This window comes from Podarcis gaigeae (genome assembly GCF_964106915.1).
Source record: "Podarcis gaigeae genome assembly, chromosome: 13".
NCBI classification, from domain to species: domain Eukaryota; kingdom Metazoa; phylum Chordata; class Lepidosauria; order Squamata; family Lacertidae; genus Podarcis; species Podarcis gaigeae.
In genome coordinates this window covers 53,380,910-53,400,445 of record NC_139689.1, presented here as the reverse complement: position 1 = coordinate 53,400,445, position 19,536 = coordinate 53,380,910, and the positions used below count along the sequence as shown (strand labels likewise).

At 43.3% G+C, this 19,536-nt stretch overlaps 2 protein-coding genes across 12 annotated transcripts in view; one reads left to right on the top strand and one right to left on the bottom strand.

Annotated features, from left to right (window-relative positions):
• Positions 1 to 12,120, bottom strand: part of SDHA (succinate dehydrogenase complex flavoprotein subunit A) — a 31,408-nt gene extending 19,288 nt beyond the window's left edge. The window contains exons 1-3 of one of the 6 annotated variants that reach the window (XR_014557444.1): positions 11,820 to 11,970; positions 6,434 to 6,523; positions 5,212 to 5,373 (exon numbers count right to left, since the gene is read on the bottom strand). Coding sequence is in view for 2 of the 6 variants with exons in the window: in XM_083709378.1 (XP_083565504.1) it covers positions 5,212 to 5,373; positions 6,434 to 6,523; positions 11,820 to 11,876 (309 nt within the window). In the remaining 4 variants the exon portion in view is untranslated. Of the gene's footprint in view, positions 1 to 3,189; positions 5,374 to 6,433; positions 6,524 to 11,819 lie in introns of those variants that run through there. The other 5 variants (XM_083709378.1, XM_083709379.1, XM_083709381.1 and 2 more) reach the window with 5 other exon arrangements.
• A 110-nt stretch (positions 12,121 to 12,230) lies between these two features.
• Positions 12,231 to 18,563, top strand: CCDC127 (coiled-coil domain containing 127). Of its 6 annotated transcripts, XM_083709891.1 has the most exons (6): positions 12,231 to 12,385; positions 12,509 to 12,576; positions 12,956 to 13,066; positions 14,743 to 14,819; positions 15,781 to 15,909; positions 17,318 to 18,563. In XM_083709891.1, the coding sequence occupies exons 5-6, from the start codon at positions 15,789 to 15,791 to the stop codon at positions 17,986 to 17,988; spliced, it is 792 nt and encodes a 263-aa protein (XP_083566017.1). In that variant the 5' UTR covers positions 12,231 to 12,385; positions 12,509 to 12,576; positions 12,956 to 13,066; positions 14,743 to 14,819; positions 15,781 to 15,788; the 3' UTR covers positions 17,989 to 18,563. The 6 variants fall into 6 exon arrangements, with proteins under 6 accessions (XP_083566017.1, XP_083566012.1, XP_083566013.1 ...); XM_083709887.1 differs by lacking the exon at positions 12,956 to 13,066 and having other exon boundaries at positions 12,257 to 12,385; positions 14,737 to 14,819; XM_083709886.1 differs by lacking the exons at positions 12,509 to 12,576; positions 12,956 to 13,066 and having other exon boundaries at positions 12,249 to 12,385; positions 14,737 to 14,819.
• The last annotated feature ends 973 nt before the right edge of the window (positions 18,564 to 19,536 follow it).

Here is a 19,536-nt window from a genome sequence, read left to right as displayed (position 1 = left end):
TTTTCCATTCCACCTCTTGATTTATCAATTTTGAATATTGCGCCTGGAAAAATTTCACTTCTCTTAGCACATCCTTCGACTTAGGCCTAGATCTTAATTTTTTCTCTCCTTCTCTTATTTTCTCCAATATCTTCTCCTTCTTTTCATTCCAGAGCCTTTTCTTAATCGTGTTTTGTTGTATTAGAAACCCTCTCATAACTGCCTTACTTGCGTCCCAGATTATTCTTTTTTCCACGGTGGTGTTCAAATTTATCTCAAAATAGTCCTTTAAAGTTTTTTGGGCCTTCTTCACAATCTCCTGATCTCTTAATATAGTGTCATTCATTTTCCATCTAAAGGAACCGGTTGTGTTAAGTCTCAATTCCACTTTCAAAGCACTATGGTCGGAGTAGGTTTTTGGACAGATTTCCACTTTTCTAGTCTTAGGTGCCAGTCCTCTAGTTGTCCATATTTGGTCGATTCGTGTCCATGTCAGATGAGCTTCAGAAAAGAAAGTCCCTTCTTTCCCTAGAGGGTTCTTAACCCTCCATATGTCCACTAAGTCCATATTGTCTGTCATTTCAAAAAAAGTTTTAGGTAGTCTGCCATCTTTCGATATGTTGGCACTTTGTGACTTATCCATATTTACAGACACAACCCCATTCATATCCCCCAACATAATGATGTTATTATAGTCCAAATAATCCAGCATAGTCTCATGCAGCTTCCTGAAAAATTCCGACTTTCCCTCATTTGGAGCATATATTCCTAATATCAAAAATTTTTCTCCTTGTGTTTGTATTTCAATCGCCAAAATTCGGCCATGTTCATCTTTAAATAAGAATTTCGGTGACAGGCTCTCCTTTGCATATATCACCACTCCTCTTTTCTTAACTTTGTCCGAAGAAATAAATTCTTGGCCTAGTCTTTTATTAATTAACACTTTTCTGTGGAGCCTTGTCACATGTGTTTCTTGTAGGCAGATAACGTCCAATTGTTCCTTTTTCAAAATGTGAAAAACTTTCCTTCTTTTTTCCGGGGAATTTCCGCCATTTATGTTCCAACTGAGAAGCTGCAGAGACATCCTGAATCAATTGACGGGTTCTACAATGGGGTGTCTAAGCTTCCCTCCGGTCCCGGAGGAAGTAGTGCTGGTCCAGATCCAGGTGGTATAACTCTTGAAGGTGGTCCCGGTGGTGGTGGAGGCCAAGAAGCTGCAGCTCCTTTTTGCAGGTCCTCCTCGTGGTCGTGTAGGAACTTCTGCTGGTCTTCAGGTGATTTAATTTTTATTTTCCTTCCTTTGTAAGTAAATGAAAGTCCTTGTGGAAACTCCCACCTATAAGGAATTCCGTTGTGTCTCAACAATTTAGTCAGGTCTATATAGGTAGTCCTAAGTTCCAAGAGATATTTGGGTATATCTCTGTAAATTTCGGCCTTTTTGCCTTCTATCTCCAAAGATTTCTTAAAATGTAGGCCTAATATCTTATCCCTCTCTTCTCTTGATCTCAGAACAACTAAGCAGTCTCTGGACTTGTCTTTCTTTACAGATTTTCCCAGTCTAAAGGCTGTCACAATTTTAAAGTCCTTTTCTTCCTCAATTCCCCAGAATTTGGAGAACAAAAGTGTCAAAAATCCCTCTAAATTGTTTTGCTCCAGTTCCGGGATAGCCCTTATCCTGAGATTGCTTTCTTTACTTTTCAGTTCAACCAATGACAGGTAGGCTTGTTGTTCCCCTACCTGTCTTTTCAGAGGCCTTACTTCTCCTTTAATTTCATCAACCTTTATATTCGCCTGTTCTGCTTTTTGGTTGGCTTCCACAGCTAATTTGTAGTTTTCTGCCGTAGCTCCTTGCAATTTCTCAATTGCCTGAGTGTGCTGCGAAACCTGTTCAGTTAATTTGCCAATAGAGGATGTAGCTTGGTCAATTTTTGATGTTTGATTGTCCACTTTTTGATTTAAAACTGCCAGTTGTTCCAAAATTTGTTTCAAAACTGTTTCAGATCCTCCAGTTGCCATATCTTCTGCAGCAGGCTGTGCAAGTTCCACCTCCTGTGCTGTCAGCACAGTTGGGACGGATGATCTGCGGTGATGAGTTAAAGTTGTTTGCAAGAGTTGCCCAGATTTTTTCTCTTTTTCTTTATCTTTGGCTTTAGCTGCTCTTGTTCTCCCTGAGCCGCTCATTCCACACCTGCCTCTGTTCAAGGTCAAATGATCTTTTGTCCCATGGGAAAGACAAGTCCAAAGTATAAACAAATTAAACCACAAAGAATTTCAATAAAATTCAATTCCCAGGCCACTATACTTCCACAGTCCTATAGGGGGAGTATTTCAAAGTTTCAAAGAAGAAAGGAACTATTTTCCGCCATTGAAGTTCCTATATTCTCCATGTTAAATTTTTGTAGTTCCCAAACACAAAAGGAAGGTTTCCAAAGCTTCCAATCTCTTAAAATCCAGCCACAAGGTGTCAAGAAAGGTCCAAGCAACAATGTTCTCAGTCTATGCAACAGTTCTCAGTCTATGCAACAATGTCATCAATTTGACAGCAGTTTGACAGTTCTCTTCTATACACTGGCAGCCCGATGACGGGGTTATCCCTTTCAACTCCGTTTAGCTCAAAGATAGGGGGACAGATCCAAAAAGTAAAAGTCCATAAGTTTCACAATTCTTTCCCTTTTATCCTCAAAATGCAAAGTCTATCAATGCACTCTTTCTTCCACTTTTACAGTCCCTTTTAAATACTTCAGCTCGCTTCAGAGCCCTTGCTTTGATCTAATTAGTAGAGTCGGGAGGCGGACTTCCTGTTACTCGCCTCCCGTTTTCAGCCGAATTTCTTCAATTTAGATTAAGAATTTAAACCCCTTACTCACGGGTATGTTGCTCCAATTCCGATATTTTCAAGAAGAAAGGTCAGCGCTCATCAGCAGCAGCAGCGCGGCTTTGCTTCCACGAAAAGAGCGATGAACTCACAGCGCCGCTCCCCCTTTCACGTTCCGGAGCCTCTTACGAGGCTCCTTCTCCGCTTCTGGGGGGGCTCAAGGCGCCCGCCGAGTCCCACGGCCGCAGGCTCGGTCTGCCTGCGGTTTTTCTTGATGGGTCTCCGCTTTGCCGCAGCGGACGACCCTTTTTCGCGGAGCCCCTCTTCACAGCGCGAAGAGGACCGCCATTGCTGTTTCGCGCCGCCTCCGGAAGTCTCCTCTTATCTGTGGGAACCTTCAGAGGCCCAATCCAATTTGTCACAGGGATGCACCTGCCTAAAAGCCCATCTTGCCTCCAGGCAAGTCTTCAAATTTGAAGAAAGGGGGATAGAGCAGGAGTAGAAGAGAGGAACAAAGTTATCACTTTATGATAACAGCCTCTGCTACACTCAATCTCAGGTGCTAATATCAGGTGTACCTGTAGAAGCTGCAGCCACAAACACGTAGTTTAATTTATAGTACCCTAAATGGTTGAGAAGAAGATAAATGCATTAAAACTAACAAACACTTGACGCCAACAGTTAATGAGTCCTGCGACTTTATCCCTTCAAGGATTAAGGTCTGACATTACCAGCTGGGACCGCAGCAATCACAGCAACCCAGAAGTGGCTGGAACCAGTGTGTGGGTGTGTGCGCGTGCGTGCGTGCAGGGGGACATAACAGGCTTATGCGTGCTCCATCATTACGTGCAATGACCTGGAATGCAACCTGCAAATATCACAGTCGTTTACAACAATTAAGAACATAAAACCAAACAATATCATCATAAAAAGTTAGAAGCAAGTTAAAAGCAAAAATAAATTTAAAACAAATATCCATAGACCATTGGGGGTGGGGTGTCCTCTTCCTTGCCTTGCATAGGCCTGGAAGAATGGAAATGCTTTCAGCATTTAAAAGTTCGCACAAAAGGCACCTGCTGAATCTCTATTGTCAGGGTGTTCTACAGGGCTGGGTCAATGCCACTAAAATCTTCATTTCTCCACCGTTGTCAAATAAGGCTCACCAACTTAGGGAATGATCAAAGACATTTCTGCTGAAGAGCTCAGGGATCGAGCTGGAATATAAGGGTTCAGGCAATCCCTAAGGTATCCTGAACCCAAGTTGTTCAGGGCTTTGCAAACAAATGCAAGAACCCTGAACCTGGCAGATGGGCAACCAGTGCAGCTGTTTCCACAGTGGTGGAACCAGAAGCTCCCCATCAGCAATCTGGATGACTACCTCATCCAGGCTCAACTAGAGACAAAACACTTAAGTCCCAGAGGCCAGCAACTGGAAAAGAACCGTTACCTCTCCAACTGTCAAGGAGAAGGCTTCTAAAGCTAATCTGCATAAATCCTGCTTGTTGGAGTAAGAGGAAGGGGTAACCCATTCCAGGATAGCAACCTTCACAGATGGAGAAATCGTTGGTCTGTTTCACAATCCAGGCCTGAGAAAGCAGACATTATTCAGTGGATTCCTTGTGACCCATTCAAATTAGTCTTACACCAGCCATTTCCTGATAAAATCTGTCCCTCATACCTCAAGGCCCAGATGAGACTTATAACTCTGAAATAAGTTTTCAGAAGTAGTCAGTAGATAGCATAAGAACTGCAATTAGAATTAGAAATTTAGCTGATCTGCATCTTCAAAAGCTGTATGGCTTTTTCCCTAGAGCATTTGGACAAAGGACCAGCCATCCTAAAAACTAACCTTAGAACAAAGGCACACCCAAGGATCTATAAATAGCTTGATATATTTCATTTGCTTTGTGAAGAGAGTATGGAATAATTTGTAAGTGTAGTATTATCTCATCTGATGTTTTAGGTAATAGTAAAAATAATGGATTATACACCCCAAACTCATGTTTTAACAACATAGCAAAGTATGCCAAGGAAAGAGATGGGCTGGAACCTTCTCCCAGACATGCTATTTTTCTAAGTGAAGAGGGGTTTTTGGTTTGTTTTTTTCAAAGGCAGAATAGTGAGTTCCGTGACCCCCACATGCATTGTGAAGTGGTAGAGTCCAGACACAAGGTTGCCTCTTTGAGAACTAGGCCTAAGAATTTTTAAAAAGAGCAAAACAAATATATAAATGCATGAGTTGCATTCTGCTTATCACAATTTCAGTAACAGAGTTTATGCCCACAGATAGCAGATGGGCTCATTGGTTCTATACAATGTAACCCAGTGTACAACACCCAAATCTAGACAACACACAGCTTACTCCATTCGCTGTCTATAGTCTATGAACCACAAATAGGAATTGACAGGCCTCTTACCTGTGCAGCAACAGTATGGGATCTGGTAGGGAACAATTTTGTAACACATGCTGTGTTAAACCCAGCTTCAGACAAGCCAAACGCAGCTCGCAAACCTGCACCACCTGCACCCACCACAACTGCATCAAATTCATGGTCCACTACAGGATACTGTGTTGAAATCTGGTTGAGAAAAAAATATAAATGAACAAGCACATCATTTGCAACACCTAGGAAAATAAACCATAGAATAATTATAATGAATATACATGTACACATAGAGAGCACCACACTTGAACTCACTGTATTAAAAAACAAATTTCAAACTCCGTAGTTAACGCTGCCCACTGTTGATTTGTTGTCTATTCACCATGCTTTGGTGAATCAGGAGCAAGCAATACGATCAAGTGCCCAGTCCACTCTTCTCACACATGTCTTAATCAGTGTTAGAAATTCAGCTATATAAGCTAATTGCCAAATGGCACCTTAAACCCAGGTTACAGTCACCGCAATGCAATGTCTAGGCACCATTTCCACCCCCCCCAACCCTACAATGAGTTCTATTATTATTATTAATTTCATTTCTAAGTCCGCTTTATATTTTAAAGAAAAAATTATCAAAGTGGTTTACAACACATTAAAACATCAAATAAAACAATTAAACAAATTCAAGCTTCAAAGAAAATATTTCATATCCTTCTCTAAGTGACATTTTGCTTTCCTTGTATTTATTTACCTACTTAAATTTATATAGCTGCCCCATAGCACAAGTACTCTAGGAAGCCAGAATGATGTAGTGGTTAGTATGCTGGATTAAGCCCTACACCAGGGCACAAATCCGCACTCAGTCATGAAGTGGGCCAGTCACAGCCTCTAAACCTACCACAAGGTTGTTGTAGGGATTAGCTGAGGAGCAAACCATGTACCCCTTGGAGAAAAAGCTGGGATATGAATGTAATAAATAAGCTCTTCTGCTTACCTGCTTAAGAAAGCTGGAAGGGCCAGCCAGATGGAGATGTCAGTTGCCAACCTGGCATCCAGAGATCTCCACACAGTTGCAACTGGACCCGCACCAGTGGCAAAGTGCACCTGACGCATGGCTAAAGTCTAACGCTGGCCTTCCTACAGACTTCCGCAACCTGGCGCCCTCAAGATCTTATGGAGGACAACTTCCAGCACAACCAATGGTTGGGGAAGGCTGCTATTAGAATATGTCCAATATGCCAGACAAGTAAGAACTTACTGAATCAGATACTTTGGCAGACGCACTTTTCTTTCCATAAACAGTGAAGTGAAAGTTGCGAGAGAGTGCCTGGCAAGCTGCTGGCCCCTGCTGAAACAAGACAAAGGAAGTGTTATAACTTATGTGATAAACGAGCTTCCCCCGACCCCAGCCCCCAGAACAGGCTGCTCTCCGCAAGCTGTGAGAGCCTCCGCAAGCTGTGGAAGAGCTCCCCGAAGCCTGGGGCGCGACTGCTCAGCACGCCGCAGGCTTCGGGATAGAGGCAGCTCTCCGCAAGCGGTGGGAGGGCTCCCGCGGCTTGCGCAGAGCTACCCGAAGCCCGGGGCATGACTGCTCAGTGCGCCCCAGGCTTCGGGATGCAGGCAGCTCTCCGCAAGCGTGGGAGCTGGGCGGGAACTCCCGCGGGCTCCCAAGGCTTGCGGATAGCTTCCTGAAGCCTGCATTCACCCCATAGGACGCACACACATTTCATTTTTGGAGGGGAAAAAGTGTGTCCTATAGGGCGAAAAATACGGTACATTTAAACAGTTGTGGTTCCCTGGAAGTAGGATTGATTGTTAAATCACTCTGTTAATCGTAGCTCAGGGAGACAAATAGGGACCTTCCAACAAATCTCAATATCCTTAACGAAATGGTTTCCAAAATGTAAATGTGGCCACAATGTAACAACCAGGGTTTGCGTTTTGCATAGTCTCAATTCATAGATCAAGTTTGCTATTATGTTTTACCACATCATCATATTTGCTCAGATAAAGTTAGCATAACTTTACTTTGTTTTATTGCTTACAAGTAATTCACAGGAATGTATAACAGTACAGAAAAGCAAATCATTAACCTGCAATTAAGCTGTTCCAAGCACTTTAATGCATTTCTGAATTGCCCTCTTTTTCAAAAATCAAACTTTGGCAAGAATTAATGTAAAAGAGCTCAAGGATAAGCTAACTGTCTTCCTTCTTCAAATGTGACTTTACCTTTTAAATTCATTATTCACAGACTGGATGGAAAGACACTCTGATTCTATGTCTATATGCTCCCTTTGAAGGGAAGGAAAACCCTCGTGAAAATCTCAACTGGTTGACACAGAAATATTAGAATATGGGATCCTCTCCAACCCTTTTGTAGGATTTTGTAGTCGTTTTGCAGGGCTACCAAACTGAGTAATTGTTACATCAAACTGGGGTTCGTAGGTAACACCCAGAAATCCAACACTGTCCTAGTCACTACAAACTGGTGCCATGTTTCATAGCCATTTTGTAGCATTTGGTAGCTTGAACCCTGCATTTTGTAGGGCCCCCAAAATGGAATAACTGATATTCAAACTGGTATCCTAGGTATCCCCCCCAAACCCCAACACTGTCCTATCCACTCCAAACTGGTGCCAAAGTTCTGTAGTTGTTTTGTAGGGATTCTGGAGTGAAAAGCCCACCTTTGGCAACACCGCAAAAAAGCACAGTAACTGATACATCAAACCAGGGTTCCTGCTTAACAAAACTCAAAATCCAACACTGTCTGATTTACTCCAAAGCGATGCCAAAGTTTTGCAATTGTTTCGCAGCCTTCTTGTAGTTAACCCCCCACATTTTGCCAATCCCCAAAAGTGGGTTACTATCTTACTCCGTAGTTAATGAAACTACAACCAGTTTAAGTAGCAATTCCTCAGTTGGGGTGGGGCACACCTACCAAACAAAACCCTACAAAATGTCTACAAAACTTTGGCACCACTTTGGAGTGAATGGAACAGTGTTTGGTATCAGGGAAAACCTATGATCCCTGGTTTGAGTATCAATTACTAGGTTTGGGAGCACTAAAATGTGGGATTCATGCTACAAAACCCTACAAAATGACTACAAAACCCTACAAACGGTTTGCAGGGAATCTCAAATTTTGTGGTTCATAGTTAATGAAGTTCTAGATTTCTCTCTGCTCAGGGCAAAATGCCCTGTAATAGCAGCTGAGGGTGGGAGAGGTTTCAGCATTGACAAAGAAGAGTCTACAGCTATTAAGCAAAACAAAGCGGCAGTATTTCAACTGCCAACAAGCATTTCGACCTGCTTTACAGTAAGCACAGAATTTCCTAAACATGTAACTGGTTGTGGAATAAGAATAACTAAAGCCTCCCTCATGTTAAAGAGAAAGCCCTAGTCAACCTTGAATCTAACTTTCAGCTAAGAAAGAGTAATCATTTAAATGGTAAAACACAGGTTAGAAATGGCTTTGCAAAGAAGCCCATAAGTTATTCCACCCCCCCCCCCTTTGTTCCTTCAAGCATTTGCAAATGCCTATGTTAGTAATTCATGACCTCAAATAGTTAGTTAGTTAATTAGTTCATTTATATACCGCCCTTCATCACAAGATCTCACGGTGGGTCACAGAATAAAATACAAGTAAATAATCAAAAACAACAAAACAATAACCCGCCTTCCAATTTTTGTAATGCTTCCATTGGTATCAGGAAACACATTAGAAGAAACAATTTAGATGACAACTTCTCAAACTTCAAGTAGAAGCTCAGTAGTTGGACTTAAAACTCCTTCATATTGGCCACTGAAAGATAACCTTTCAGTCCTCAAGGTAGTTTGGGTAAACTGCCCCACATACCTACTTTATAAGGAGCATTTTGGGCAGTGTAGTTTTGATAGGGGACCAGTTTGGAAAGTCTTCTTAGTACACCTTCTCATAAGCCCTATTTGACTTCCACAGCACTTGTAAGCACTGCCCTGCCCCTCAGAAACACTTTAAGCTCCAGGGCAAATGTCGGAAGCAGGGAGACTCCTCACTTCATGGAGGCTCCCTTCACAATCTAAAATCCTGCAAAATCAAGGTTTTTAGTTGCTCATGCGGTCTCTATGAGTTGAGGAGGCTTCCCAACCCAAACCTTTGCCCTCAAACTAGTGGAGGGCTGAACAAAGAATAAGGATGATGCGCCAAAGGAGGTGGGGTCTGGCAGCACTGCCCCTCACATGGGACACTATTCCCCACCTCATTGTTTATCAATGACCTGATTTGCATCACTGCAAACCATAATTTAAATAAAATTCAAACTATGGTTTAAATTACTTTTGAGCAGCATTCACCAGCACAGTGCATTTTCTTGCTATAAAGGTAAAGGGACCCCTGACCATTAGGTCCAGTTGTGGCCGACTCTGGGGTTGCGGCGCTCATCTTGCTCTATAGGTGGAGGGAGCCGGCGTACAGCTTCCAGGTCATGTGGCCAGCATGACTAAGCCGCTTCTGGCAAACCAGAGCAGCGCACGGAAACGCCGTTTACCTTCTCGCCAGAGCGGTACCTATTTATCTACTTGCACTTTGACGTGCTTTCGAACTGCTAGGTTGGCAGGTGTGGGACTGAGCAACGGGAGCTCACCCCGTCACGGGGATTTGAACTGCCGACCTTCTGATCGGCAAGTCCTAAGCTCTGTGGTTTAACCCACAGCGCCACCCGCGTCCCGCATTTTCTTGCTAAACCATACTTTAAAAATAAGAATGGTTTAGTGTAATGCATATACTGGGCTGCTGCTTGAATTGGTCCCTCAGTTAATGAAGCCAGGTCTCAAGCAGAAGTGCCAGACTGGCTTGGTGTTTCCCTACAACTGTGGTGGAGGAACCACAGGCCCAGGGACCAAATGTGACTCCCTAGGCATCTATAGCCAACCCTCTGGACTCTGTCAAGACACTTCCGCTCTCTCCATGCTGCACTTCTCACTGGCCCTGCTCCACATACTACCTTCGAGTGCTTTTGCCTGGCTAGACTGTAATGCAAACAGCAAGCTACAGTTTGCAGCAGTCGTGGAAAACGGCAAATTCCATACCAGGGATCATTAGGAAAGGAATTGAAAATAAAACTGCTGGTATCATAATTCTGAAATCTATGATGCAACTGAAGTTGGAATGTGTACAATTCTGGTCACCTCACCTAAAAAAATGATATTGTAGAATTGGAAAAGGTTCAGAAGAGGGCCACCCCAATGATTCGGGGGGGGGGGGGGGAGCAAGTGCCTTATGAAGAAAAGTTGCAGCATTGGGGACTTTTTAGTTTAGAGATAAGGTGAGTAAGAGGAGATACGATGGAAGTTTATAAAATTATGCATGGCATGGATAAAGTAGAGAAAAGTTCCATCTCTCATAATACTAGAACTTGTAGACATCCAATGAAACAGAATGTTTGGAGATTTAGTCAAACTATGGAACTTGCTCTCGAGGAGACAGTGGCAGCCACCAACCTGGATGACTTTAAGAGAGGATTAGACAAATTCATGGAGAAGGAGAGGGCTGCCAATGGTTATGCTCTACCTCCACAGTTGGGGGGGGGGGCAGCAATCCTTCCGAAAACAAGTTGCTGGAAACTGCGGGGCGGGTGGGAGAAGATTGCTCTTGTGCTCACGTTCTTCCCATAGGCATCTAGTTGGCCACTGTGAGAAGAGAACGCCAGACCAGATGGGCCATTGGTCTGAACCAGCAGGGCTATTCTTATGTTCTTATACAGATGCTTCAGCATCAAGAGAACTGGGTGCCAAGACCTGTTACATAAAACAGAACTTCAAGGGACACCATCTAATTCACCCCGAAAGAACTGGTGCACCTGTAATCATTTGCACATGTGCCAGAACTAGCTGAGAGGCAGCACATGGAGAGCCGCAGTGATCCTTGCAATGTTCCCCAATTGTTCTTATCCTACGATTGGAAGATTACTACATGATCTTAGAAGCGTGGCATCATCTTAGAAGGCTGTGACTATAATGAAGGGAAACTGAGCTGCCTTTGAAACGACCTCTTCATCTTTACTGGCTGATGGGGGGAGGGGTTATGCTTAAGATTTATTTTTAAAGGTCTCTCAAAGTATTATTTATGAGGACGCATAGATGTTTCGTAATTTGCTACAACATGTGACCCAAGTGAATCGCTCTGCTGGTTAGAGTGTGGTGCTGATAAGGCCAAGGTTGCAGGTTACCTAATGGCGCAGCTGCATATTCCTGCGTTGCACGGGGTTGGACTAGATGACCCTCAGCGCCCCTTCCAACTCTACGATTCTATTATTCTGTTTTAGCATAATATAGATCTGTCTATATGGATTATACATATGAGGCAAAGGATGGATCTATGAGAGAATCCGCGGGTGACCTTGAGGACCGGCCACCCGCCTCCCCCTCAGGCTAGCCAACCTGGCGGGGTTGTTAGGAGGATCGGGGCCACGGGCGGTGCCTGCATAGCGCCCCGGGGTTATTTGGGGAAAGGGCGGCGGTGCGGAGCCGGCGAGGCGGCCGGGCAGCTGCCTGTGGAGCAGCGGCGCCGCCCTCTCCCTCGTCGTCTCCGGACGGCTGAGCCTCACGGGAGAGCCGCCCCGCACAGGACTCTCCTCCTCCTCCCCAGGCTCCCGCCGCGCACTTACCGCGCGGAGCTGCCTCAAGCGCCGCAACGCCTGCGAAGCCGCCACTGCCGCCGCCATTTCGCACCGGCCCTCAGAAACTAGGCCGGGCAGAGAGCGGGCTCACTGCGCCTGCGCACGAGAAACGGGGGAAGGTCGCCCTGACCGAACAATTGTCGAGGGCGGGCGGGAGGAACCAACCAACCGGAGAGGGGGGACAAGCGGGAGCCTTCAAAGGCACCTCACGGTCTAAAGGGACAGAGACGCGAAATGCCTTTCTCGGTTCCCCCAAAGAGGAAAAGTATGTCTGCCTAGCGTTCTTTTGTACTCGAAAGAGTTTCCGAGGGGGGAAATAATCATTATCATCGTCCTTCCCCTTGTCCTCACAGGGATGGTTCGTTCCAAGAGCGGGGCGGGGCTTGAAAGGGCACCTTGCGCAGGCGCAGAGAAACCTTAGGGGGTCCCAGCCGCGCGGAGGTTGAGGGAGGGGGGCGTCTTGTTTCTGGTTTCCTCCGTCTTTCCCCGTGAGCTGGGAGGGCGCTTTGGCAGGAGGGCGCTTGAGAATGCCCACGTTTTATAATAACAGTTAGGTATGTTCGTGTAATAAATTTATATTTATTGCCCGCCCTTCCCCTTAAAGCAACGTTAAAAACAGAATAAAACAATAGCATTTTTACAATAGCATTTACGTGTCTGTTTCTACTACGTACCAGGACCAAGAGAAAGCTTGACAGATGACAAGCGAAGGTGCGAAAAGGCGGCATCGAACTCGACCCATAAGGTACTTGGGGGCCGGATTTTCTCCCCTGCAGGGGACCTAGGTGAACTAAAGGCTTCGCCGGATGCTTTCAAGGCACGTGGAATAGCAACAAACCCGTCGTCCCCCCCCCCCACTCTTTTTCTTACGTGGTCCTTTTATAAGTCAAGTAAAAGGTTCTGCTTTTCAGAAAGAAATGAGATTTGGGTGGAGTTGGCTGGGCTTGTTCCACTTGAGGCTGCGGTCAAGGATTTGTGTGGTTTAAATGTTCTTCCACTGGAGCAGAAAAAAAATTAAAAGTAGAGAGAGCTAATAACATTGAGGGATTGAAGGGTTCTAGCCTAGGCTTTCCTGATAGGCTAGTTTTCTATGTGCAGTGAACGTTTATACTGCCTTTATCTAGGATCGTAGCCCTCCTCCAGGTGGTGTTGTACACCATCTTGGCCACACCACTGGCTAGCCTCAAGCACCTGGTGAGCCACAAGTTCCCCATCTGAAAACATCCCTCCTCCCAGTATGCACTTTCATTCCAATATATGGCAAATATTGGTATTAAAATGCATACTGGGAGGAGGGATGTTTTCAGGTACCCCAACCCCTAGGATGGACTGTGAGCAATAACATGGGAGGGGTTTTTCTAGGACCAAGCTGAAACTGTAAAGCTGGCTTGTTATTCTTGTTGTTGGATACTAGGTGTTGTTTACGTAATCCTACATTTATAATGTACTGTGTTTTTTTGTTTTAAATTTGCTATTGTGTTGTTTTGCTATGTTATTATGAAATTGACTTTTCACTGTTTGATTTTGAAATGCGTTCCTGTTTTCTTTGTTGTAAGCCGCTTTTGAGCATGATTTTTTGTGTATGGAAATACAAATAAAATGAATGAATGAAAGTGCATAGGTGCACTGTATGTGTATATCTGTATCAAGGGCTTCTAAGAGTTTGGGTATATTTCTCAAATGTGGCCATGAAACATATAGAGTGATAGCCCAAAGGTCAGTGGCCTCTAGCAGTAGTTAGTGCTTAAAGGAGTGAGAAAGGAGTGGTTTACATCATACAGTCAAAAAACCTGGGCCTCTTCTACATGTGTGTTTATCGCTTGATTCCTATAAACACAGGGCTAGTTCACACTGGCATGTTCATAACTTCAGGTTAAAATAAAGTGATCCTTGAATTAATATGATAGTGACTTACAGCTTCCTTTGTAGTTTACATGTAACCTTCTGCAAGTATTTAATTGATAACTGTTTTAGGAGCAATAAATATATTTTTGCAATGACCATGCTGGCTGAAACAGTAACTAAAACAAATAAATGAAAACAGCAATAGAGATGCCTGCGTGAATGGGCTACTACAGAGCTGGCACTGCCAGTAGAATTGTCAGTTAGCCTGATGTCATCTCAGGCACCCAAGTGCTTTTTGGTTTAAGTAAATCAAATATTCAGTGGCCAGTCACTCTAGAGAAATTAAGTAATGTATGTCTTACATGTAAACATCGATACAGATGCACATGAAGCCTGGCAGCTAAGTGTGAACTGATTCATTTGAAATGCATTGCATTTCTGGTGACATCTGGGCAAATTAAATTTTGTCTGTAAATGTACATTCACACATGAATATTATCATTTGCACTGGCATAAAGTGATAAATAGTCAAGGGAAACTTGGGCCTTTTCAAACAGCTTCTGGATATGTAGCTTGTTAACAGTGGGATGTGCAGGTACAAATTATTATTATTTATTTCTACCCCACCCATCTGGCTGTGTTTCACCTTTGTTTTTGTGACAGTAGAGAAGTTATATAAAGTCAAGTTATATAAAGTCAAGTCAGAATTTTTTTTTTCCATAACACCTTTGGGACTCTTTTGTCAATTATTATGGAAATATCCTCTCCCCCACTGTTAAACAGATTGCTGTTGAAATTATTATAAATACTGGCACAGGGCTTTTATTGGGATGAACTTAGATTTCATGATATTCCATATCCTGAAAAGAGAAAAGTTCCTTTTTTTCCAAACCCTTGATCTTATCACTTTTAGCAAGTAAAGATAAAATTATACTTTGAATTAGCAACCTGGTGTTGCCAATTTAAAAAGTTCATCGAAATAAAAATAATTTTAGTACTGTGTTCAGAAATGTATGCCTATGTTTCCTTGCAAAACATGAACTGTTTAACTTAATTTTAGTTCCAGGATGGCTTTGATCAAGAGGCTTTTCCCTTTATCTTCTGAGTGATCAAATTTGTTTGACTGCTAAAGAGAAATTAAGGGTAAGGATTTATTTATTTCTCTTATGTCCTTGTCTTTCATGTTCATTTAATGTTTCGTTTAGAAATGCTGTGAATATTCAAAAGTACTGAAGTGCGAGTAAACCTGGGATGGGGGAGTCCTGTGGCCCTACAGATGTTGCTGAGCTACAACTCCCCTCATCCCTGGTCACTGGCCAGCTGGCTGGGGCTGATGCAAATGGTGGTTCGGCAACATCTGGAGAGCCACAGGTTCCCCATCCCTTTTGTACATGCACTATGATTGAATTTTGGAAAGTGACTTCCTAACCTCTGCATGCAATGTTCCACATTTACTGGGCTGGCCATTTTCTTGTGAACTGCTTTGCATGCCCTTTGCATAGATGAGATGGAAGTGAAAGTAATAGGCTGGACTGGCCAAATGCAGGCTGGGGAGCATGTGTGCTTTTCACCCGAGAGAAAGCCCTCTGAATGACCTTTGCTCCCAGGAACACCAGTGAGTAAAAGCACAAGGCCAGTTAGGTGTTTCCTTTGTACTATCAGTAGCAAGGAAACAAATCCCTTTCTCTTACCCACACCTGTTACCGTGATTATTCCCACAGGAATGTGTAAGGAATGCGTCTAGATGGATGGGCTATGAGTGAAAATGTGAAGGGAAATCAGCAGGAGAAGCAGAAACTAGGGCAAAGTTGGGGGCAGGAAAGTAGTAGTAGGTGAGGAGCAAGCAAAGGGTCAAATGATGCAGCGGAAAGAAGGAAGAGGGCAAAGAGAAAGGAAGGTGGACAGAGCCAACGCAGAGGAGGGAATCTGAGGCCTGGCTCACCTTCATGGCCACATCCCCACCACTTGGTGGGCGCTGAACTATTCCACCCCTTCCCTTGAGAGTTGTATTGGTAGTGTGTCAGTTTAAACGCATCTGTTGAGAATGAATTTTACAGTCAGGTATTAAAACAACCTAAATGTTTTGTTTCCTCTAATTTGAAAGGTCTGTCCATGAATAATTTAAATGACCCTCCTAACTGGAACATCCATCCTAATGCAAGGGAAGATGAAGGCCATGGAAGCAAATGGAATTATGCCTTGTTGGTTCCCATGTTGGGGCTGGCCGCCTTCCGTAAGTGACATTTGAAATAAAATTAGACTTTCTCCTTTTTGCAGTTTGTTGGATGAGTTATCTTGACAGGAATTGGTACAAACTGGACTGGGTGATTTAATGTAGCAATCTCTTAGAAACCTTGCATTTTTACGCTGTGAACCGTCCTGAGATCTATGGATGAAAGACAGTATACAAATTGAATAAATTATAAAAATAATATTTTTTAAAAAACTGCAGTGGGCTTGACCTAATGTGGGATAAAGTCAACCAAAGCCAACGTAAACTTAGGAAAAGAAATACATTTTACTTTTTTATTAAAAAAGAGTAAGAGTGATGGCCGTACATAGGATATGGGCAAACCTGGCGTTAGATGTGCTTATTATGGGTAAATAAATTTCTCCTCAAAAATGTAGTTTTCAAGTTCTTAATGTAATATTTCCTCTGGTCCAGAAGTATAAAGTGCATATAAAAAGTCAAATCACTATAATTGTTGTTTGTCTGGGGTTTTTTTTTGAGGGGGGGGGTTGGTGAGGCTCCAGGAGAGATATATTAAAGTAATGGCTAGAATCCAAAGAATGCTTTGACTAGCTTCAGATAAGCAGGGAGTTTGGGCTTTGGGCTTTTTGCCACTTAAAAAAAAAAAGGGTAAAGGACCCCTGGACGGTTAAGTCCAGTCAAAGGCGGCTATGGGGTGCGACGCTCATCTCACTTTCAGGCCGAGGGAGCAGCACTTGTCCAGGTCATGTGGCCAGCAGGACTAAACCGCTTCTGGCACAAAGGAACCTCCTGACGAGTGCCAGAGCTCACAGAAACGCTGTTTCCCTTCCCGCCGCAGCAGTACCGCTACTAGCTGCTCTTCATATCACATAACAAGACTTTTGAAATTGAGGTGACTTTCAAACACAACGTGTGCTTTCAGAAGTAATGGGGGTTCCTTTTAATAAAGAAGGAAGCCTAGGGTGGCTGTTGGAATGTCAACGTAGTATTTATGTCTGCATCTCTATTTCAGAAAATAATAATAATGTAGTCAAGGGTCTCTCGCTTTCTTTCTCTTTGTTTGCCGTGTTGGCAACTTATTTTTAACTGGGGTCATATTCTAAATCTAGCAAGTGCCAAAACCTTCACCCCACCCATAGGCTCAACCCCCTGCACGTTTATTATGATTTATTAAATTTCTTAGTCGCTTTATCTTGTCCAAGGCAACCCAAAGCGACTTACAAACAAAGCCACTTAGACACATTAAAACCAAGGAGGGGAAAATGCATCAAAAACATCCCTGTACTCCCCAGTGGGACTTTGTCAGACCTAGGCATAATTTAACAGATAGGTATTTTCCTTAATGTTGGGGCTATTTTTGGAAGTATTATTAGATATTTTTGTTGCAAATTTTCAGTATTAATCATGAGGTATTAATCATGCATTGCAGGTTGGATCTGGTCCAGGGAGTCTCAGAAAGAGATAGAAAGAGAAAGAAAAGATATCTATAGGAAGCTCTCATTAGTGCAGAGAGAACTTGAATCTAAGTATCGTGACATAATCACAGAAAACCGCCGCACAGTTGCCCATTTGGAACTGGAACTGGAAAAGGAACGGAACAGGACAGTAAGTTACCGTGAAGCCCTTGTCTCTCAGAGCCGTAAGCTGGTAGAAGAAAGAAGAACTCTGGAACAAGAACGTACAAAATTAGAACAAGAGAAGCAGATTCTGCAGCACTCTGGAGCTGCCGGTGCTTTGTATCAGAATTGCCTGGAGAAGGAAGAGCAGTGGCAAAAGAGAGCAACTGCTTTACTAAAAGATTTTGAAGATGCTCTTACGGAAAGGCAGGACATTTACTGTAGCCTTGTGCTACCAAGACACCGGCGACTGGAAGTGGAGAAGAATTTGCTGATTAGAGCAGCAACTGATCCAGTTGCTGTGGATCTGGACCTGGAAACTGGCTTAAAAGATATTTTCAGGCATGATACCTATTGCAGTAATTTGCTTAACACCAATAAACGTCAGAATGGAAGGCTAATGTGGCTCTACCTTCGATACTGGGAATTATCTGCTGAGCTCAAAAAGTTCAAGAGGGTAGAGAAGGTCATGTTGGGAAAGTAGTAGCTAAAAATTACCGAGTATCAATACAATACACGTGTCAGATATGGCCGATTTCCTCTGGGATCTCAGCTTCACCACCATATATCTATTGGTCATTTAACAGACTATCTTAAGCACTTAATGTCTTTCTTTGACTCATCAAGGTGAATGGTGATTGTGTGGTACCATAATGCTCAGGTTAATTTCTCTGGTGGGTTTTGTTAACTGCAGCCCTATGCATGTTTACTCAGAAATAAATCTCACTGTTTCAGTGGGGCTTATTCCCAGACAAGTGTGCTTTAGGATTGCAGCTTAAATCGGGGTACTGGGCTTAAAAGACAATGACTTCAGCTTCTGCCACTTGCATGACAACACCTTTTCTGTAATAAATCTTACTATGCTACTTGGAAGCAACTATTCTTAATTAGTGTTTTTGCTGTTTTCAGTCTGAGAGTCTACTATTTATGGCTGAGAAAGCACCTCTATAAATTGTTGGAAGTGTGTGATCAAGTTGAACTAAGCTACATGTAACACTGTAAACCCTGTGATCCTTGGATGAAAGGTGGTATATAAATTTAATAAAGAATAATAATAATACTTAGTCATTCAGTGACCTTTTATTAATAGTTGGTTTGTGCAGCATGAAATCAGAGTTTATTAGCAAAGCCTCCACCGAACTGATTTTCAAGGCCTATGGGTCATGTGAAACAGTAGTCAGAAAGACGATTCCCCAGAGCAAGTGCAGAGGGCCTTTTGATTACCAGTGAATGACCACAGTCAGCCCCCACCCATCTGCGATGGAAAGGGAGGAAATTCCAGGCTGGGAGGTGCCTTTCTCTCAGCCTAAAACTCTGGAATCCCTATTTGTAGAATAAAGCAGTGTGCGTCTGTGCTCTGTTTAACCTGGAAGTGGACATTATTGAGACTAGATGCTTCATGTCTTTTAAGGTTGCTTTGTAAATATGTACTTCTTTGCTTACCTATCAAAAATCAGGATCTTCTCCTAATGACCAAGCAGAAGAGCTTTTATAAACTGGAAATACCTATTGGCACGTCACAACTAGCATAGGCAAGATAGCAGCATTTGTGGACTTATTTGCAAAGCAAATTTAAGGTGTTTTACATTAAAGGCAAAATAACCACTCCTTTGTCATTTCATTTTGGTAGAGATTTGCCTACCTTCTACTACTACAGTGGTACCTCCGGTTACAAACTTAATCCGTTCCGAAGGTCCGTTTGTAACCCCAAACCGCTCGTAACATGAGGCGCACTTTAGCGAATGGCGCCTTCTGCTGCTGCTGCACTGCTGGTGCATGACTTTCACTCACATCCCAGGGCAAAGTTCACAACAAGGGGCATCTACTTCCAGGTTAGTGGAGCTCGTAGCCCGCAGTGTTCGCAAGGTGGATGGTACATAACATGAGGTTCCCGTGTACTGGCAGTTGTGTCATCTGATCCTATTGGTTTCACTTTCAGCAGATAACATGAATTTCTAAAAATACAGTATATTGTAGATACCAGTACAGTGGTACCTCTGGTTACGTACTGTTCTGGAGGTCTGTTCTTAAC

What these genes read in the sequence shown, in the direction of transcription:
- CCDC127 (XM_083709891.1), top strand. Translation starts at nt 15,789, where the DNA reads ATGAATAATTTAAATGACCCTCCTAACTGGAACATCCATCCTAATGCA. An exon ending in GTTGGGGCTGGCCGCCTTCC is followed by an intron (nt 15,910 to 17,317) that starts GTAAGTGACATT and finishes CATGCATTGCAG; the next exon opens with GTTGGATCTGGTCCAGGGAG.